This window comes from Grammomys surdaster, unplaced genomic scaffold (genome assembly GCF_004785775.1).
Source record: "Grammomys surdaster isolate TR1022 unplaced genomic scaffold, NIH_TR_1.0 314, whole genome shotgun sequence".
Lineage (NCBI taxonomy): Eukaryota > Metazoa > Chordata > Mammalia > Rodentia > Muridae > Grammomys > Grammomys surdaster.
In genome coordinates, this window is record NW_021604733.1 from 218,176 (window position 1) to 223,600 (window position 5,425).

A 5,425-nucleotide genomic window follows, 5' to 3' on the forward strand; every position below is an offset into this window, starting at 1 on the left:
CTGGTTAGTTCCAATAACACTTTATTTATGGACAACAAATTTTGAATGTAAAGTACTATTCACAAGTCACAAAATGTTATTCCTTTGTGTTTTTTTTTTCTTTTTCAACCATTTAAAAATATAAAACCTATTCTAAAGTCACGGGCTGTGCAAAAACAGGTGGTCCACCAGGTCTGGCCCTAGACTACAGTTTACAGATTTATTCTGATTGTTCAAAGCTATTCTGTGGACTAGCAGCCCCAGGCTCCAGCTGCACCTGGAAGCTTGTTGAGAAAGAATATCTTCTTTTTTCAGCTCTACAGATGCAAACCCTGGATTTAACCCAATCACCATGACTCATGTGTACTTTAAGTTATAAAAATACTGACACTGAAGGGCCATCTCAGACATTCTAATTTCACAGCAATGGGATGTAGCCTGGACACCAAGCTTTCAAAACTCCACACCCAACCCCTGGTGGTTCTAAGGTACAAGTTTTCAAGTACTTAAAACCCAGACTGTCCTGGGGACTTCCCTGGCTCTCAGAACATCTGGTCCACTCCTCTATGACAAAGCATATCACTGTGTAAGGATCACTATCAGTCATTCAGTCCCCCTGGAACCAATGTCCCACTGGATCCTAGGTTGTAAAGATCTCACAGATGGCTCACTCCTTAGGGCTTGGTCTTCCACTCCTGAATGAGCAAAAGATGCTTTGGAGTGCTGAGTATTCTTCCCTGTAATTCCCCATCTCCATCTCCAGTACCACTGCCCCAGAAGGCAGGGAACACAGGAAGATGGCCTTCTGTCCCAAGGTCAGTCAGCTCTCTTTAAACCCTGAGCTTTTCCCTCTTCCTGGGGCTCTGAGTCCTCAGGATGGTACCCACATCCTAGCTTTCCAAGGATTCTGCATAAAGGGGACAAATAAAGGCAGGCCAACCTTTCAGCAAATCTCCTAAGCCCCAAGAACTTACATACTCTGGTAATCCTTGCCCTCCCCTATCTAGAGTCTCCACTTCCTTAGACTCCAAAGTCTTCCTCTGCTTTTTACATTCCCAGGACCTGGTATCAGCCTGGAGAAATGTGAAGAGGAGGCATACACCAGTTTGGAGCAACCAATGCCTTAGCCAGCTTGACTAGAAGTGCTAAAGACCTTCAGAATCCTAAGTGGGACGACTGGAGGGACACGGGGCTGTCCTTGTGTCCTCTTGGATGGCCACTGATGTCGTTGCTACATGGGCCATCTACCCCTGGTCTAATCCTGAGTGTCTTAACACTGAAGCCATGAAGCGAGCCTGCACCCTGCCGATAGAACCTGGGCTCTCAAAACCTCTCCCTCCAAATGACAACCTCCCACCTCCTAGAGACACTGCTGTAAGAATCAGAAGCCCAAACCTTGGAAATTCTGAAAAGGTAGACTTAGAAAAATCAGTCCTCCTCATACTTCTGAGAAAAATCTGTGCTCAGGGAGCAGAAAAGAGCCACTCAGAGTGGAGGCAGATGGAAGACACCTCTATCCCTCCCTTTATATCCTCTACCTCCTACTCCACCACAGTGTTCCTTCCTTGGTGCCCCCACAGCTGGGGTAGGGTGCTGGGCGAAGAAAAAGGGTCTGCGGCTCCTAGAAGGTGGAAAACCACAAAGGGTTAGGCACACAGGCCCAGCTTAGCCTTTGGCTAAGAGCAGCACTACAGTGTTGTGCCCATCCTTTAACTGCCCTCGTGCCCAGCCAGCCCAGACCAGCAGTGACCACACGGGGCAGGTGTAAACTCTCCCCTTCCCAGCCTAGAATGATAGAAACAGCTATGACTGTTTCCCTTTCAATAAATGACTGAGCCATCTTATGCCAGGAGCTGAATTAAGAGCTGTGTTTCTCTGAGGTCCCCCTGACACACTAATCACTTAGGAATTTAGACCCTCCCTTATAAAAACCCCCAAAAGGACTCTGCCTCAATATAGCCTGTTGTTGGAGAGACCACATGGGGACAATCAAAACCAGGGCTGAATTTCTTTTCTTTTGTGACCCTGAGCCTCAGTTTTATTACCTGTAAAATGGGGTTGCCAGACTACCAGGGTAGCTGGAAAGGAAAAGGGAGATGTGAAAAGGGCTACTCCACAGGTGACAACTATGAGTTAGCTGCCCCACCAATGGGCTTTGTCACCTCTCCTTCCTCCCCAAGCCTCAGGAAGCCCAGCTTTCCCACAGAAGGAAGCAGGAGAATATCTCCTGGAATGTGGCAAGGCGCCTTGGAGCTGAACCCTGCCTTGCAGCCCTTCTTTAATTAGCTCTCAACTAAAAATAGCTGCCCCCACTCCCTCTGGAGCTGCACACCTCCTTCCTGGCCTGGCGCTAGGGTGTGCAGTAGTCACTCTGGGGGTAATCAGCCTGAGACAACCCACAGCATGGAGGGTGTGCTGAACAGGAGGCTTTATTGAAGGGGGCACAGAAGCAGATGTGGGCTCATGCCAGACCATTCTGATAGCCCCAAGTGGCCCTGTGGCTCCTGTACTCCCCAGACCCCCTGCACCTGGACAGCTGGCACCCAAGGAGTCTTACCCAGTCTTGACAAAGGTCTGCTCAGGGGAGGGCTGGAAGACACAGGCAGCTCCTCTGAAACCACAGACATGCCCACTGACATGTCTACCCAATGGTTTTGTCCATCCACAACCCAGTCTGTCCCTGTCAGGGAGCCCAGCCGTCACTTGCAGCTTTGTAGCCGGGTCCTATGATGTTTCTCCTCTGTCAGCAGGGGAATGAAGGTATCACTGTGCGAGAGCTTCAGCCGGCTACCCCAGCTTGGCCCCTCCCTGGCTGCAGGCTCTGGGGGTAGGGTATCTAGGTCGCTGCGAGAGCCCCCGGGCTTGCCTTCTGCACTGCTGGAGTTGAGCTCCATCAGCTCCAGCTCATGCTTGGCCGCCGTCTCTAGGACACGTTGTTTGTTGTAGTACCTGACAAAGTTGTTAATGATGGGGTGAATGGGTAGGGCAATGGCAATTACACCACACAAGAAGCTGATGGCCGCGTTGAGCTTGCCCAGAGTGGTCTTGGGGTAGATGTCACCATAGCCCACTGTGGTCATGGTGATGATAGCCCACCAGAAGGACTGGGGGATGCTCTTGAACAGAGTTTCAGGGTGACTCTGCTCCATGGTGTAGCCTAGTGCGGAAAAGACGAAGATGCCCACGGCCAGGTACATAAGCAATAGCCCCAGTTCCTTGAAACTGCGCTTGAGGGCGTAGGTGAGGGTCTGCAGGCCGGAGGAGTGGCGGGCCAGCTTGAAGATGCGAGCTATGCGCATGATCCGCAGGGCCTGCACAGCCTGCTGCACGTTGGTCAGCTCCATCATTCTTGCGCCCAGGTGCGTGAGTGTGAGGCTCACATAGAAGGGGAGAATGGCCAGCACATCCACAATGTTCATGAAGGACAGGGCAAAGTGCAGCTTGTTGGGCGATGAGAAGAGGCGCAGCAGGTACTCCAGAGTGAACCAGCCGATGCAAGCAGTCTCCACGTTCTCCAGCGTCGGGTGTTCCACGCGGTTGCCTTCGGAGTCCACCACTTGCAGCTCGGGTATGGTACCCATGCACATGACCACGGAGGAGACAAGGATGAGTAGGAAGGATAGAACTGCCACCACCCGCGCAGGGCACGAAGACTCCGGCTTCTCCAGGAACTTCCAGACGCACTTCTGGCAGCGGCGCCAGCGGCCCTCCGCTGCATCTACACCCAGGTCGTCCAAGATGAGCTGCACCCTGCGCGCGATCTCCTCCAGCTCCTCGCGCTTCTCACTCAGATGGCTCTTGCAACAGTCATCCAGGAATTTGAGGTCCACCTTCCAGAAGTCCATCTCGTTCTTGAAGCATATGGGGCAGATACCCTTCTTCATGTGGACCTCCCCGAAATAGTATACCTCAATGACACACTTGAACGCGTCCGGGTCCCGGTCAAAGTAGAATTCGCGCTTGCCCGGGTCGTAATCGTCGCACAGAGAGAAGATGGTGTCATAGCCCCCCGCCAAGCAGTTGATGAGCTCTGCCAGCCGAGTCTCGGGGTACTGGCTGAGGAGGTCTCCGTAGAGCACCTGCCGCACGCCCCCCACATTTACCACGATCTCAATGTCGTCGCCTGCCACGGTGTCCTGGCTGCCTGGCTCAGGGAGGCTTTGCTCCTGGCTGCCTGGCTCAGGGAGGCTTTGCTCGGCAGATGCGTCCATGCTCCCCGTGGGTTCGCTTGCAAGTCCCGGTTCCATGAGCCCTGCCGCAGCCGCTGCCAATGCGAGGCCCTGGGGACAACAACCACCTGCCGGGAAAGGCACTCACAGCGGGCAGAGGCACACTGGGGCGCGCTGCAAGGGAGCCATGCACCCTGTGGCGGGGCTGTACACGGGCATCCAGGAGCTCTGGCGGGGGACTCTGCGGCCGGTGGCCTCGGATGTTGGGGACACTCACCCACGGGCTCCTTCAGCTCGGTCCAGGACAGGACGAGGTTTTTCTCTCAGGCAGCGTCTTCCTTCCCGGGGTGAGCGGCAGCGGCAGGTCAGCCCCAGAGCAGTGCGATCCGGGCTGTACAGAGAGCTAACTTGGACTGGCTTTGCAGGAGCAGGTCCGAAACACAATAGGAATTCCAGCCTGACGTCAAACGCTTTGCTACTGTACCCTCTTCTGGTGAGATTTCGCACCGCACGCGCTGCAGCTGCCCAGGAATGAGTTAACCCTTGGGCAAACCTGCACAGCTGCTGCCACCGTGCCACCGGGCGTCACCCGCTGATCTGTGGGGCTCAGAGGTTAGGACCAAGAGCTTTAAGGATAGCCCGGCTCAAGCTGCCAAGTCCCTCCTGAGCAGCTAGGTGAGCGGGGGAAAGAGGACCTTCGTCTGTTGCTCACCAAGTCCCTCAAGGGGCAGCCGCCCACTCCTTGGGCACATCTCTTCTGTCCTAGGCATCCGTAGGCCCTGGAAGAGTCCCTGACACTCCTGCGCACTGTCCTGCTACTGATGGTGTGACTTTGTCCTCTACCCCTACAACTTGTCTCAGCCTTCACAATAAAGAGGAAATTGCTTCAGGTCACAAGATGGAAAGGGAGGAGAGTTTAGCCATCCCTTAATCCAGGGTTTTCATGCTAGCCTAGCTGCTAGCTTCCAGTAGGCCAATACCATCACCACTAGCTCCCAGAGCCTTGGATTCCTATGGCCCCTGTGCCCATAATCCCCTCTACTCTGAGAGAAGTCAGTTCTTCCAGTTGGATGCCCCTATACTCCCTCTCATCTTTTCTTAGGCAGAGAGCCTCTCGGGTTCAGATCCAGGGTCTTAACCACAGCGTTATCAACCTGGATCTAGCTATGGCCTGGAATTGGATTTAAAACATAAACTGGGCAGAGATGTAGCTCAATTGGTAGAGTTCTTTGCCTAGCACGCACAAGGCCCTGTGTTTGCTCTCTGGTACTACAGAA

The 5,425-nt window shown here is 53.6% G+C and overlaps 1 protein-coding gene across 2 annotated transcripts; it reads right to left on the bottom strand.

Moving 5' to 3' along the window:
- Positions 1-2,016: 2,016 nt before the first annotated feature.
- Positions 2,017-4,717, bottom strand: Kcnf1 (potassium voltage-gated channel modifier subfamily F member 1). 2 transcript variants are annotated; one of them, XM_028777778.1, is made up of 2 exons: positions 4,154-4,717; positions 2,017-4,123 (listed from the first exon to the last, which is right to left on the bottom strand). In XM_028777778.1, exons 1-2 carry the CDS (start codon positions 4,224-4,226, stop codon positions 2,679-2,681), a joined length of 1,518 nt encoding a protein of 505 aa, XP_028633611.1. In that variant the 5' UTR covers positions 4,227-4,717; the 3' UTR covers positions 2,017-2,678. The 2 variants fall into 2 exon arrangements, with proteins under 2 accessions (XP_028633611.1, XP_028633610.1); XM_028777777.1 differs by having other exon boundaries at positions 2,679-4,226.
- Positions 4,718-5,425: the final 708 nt, after the last annotated feature.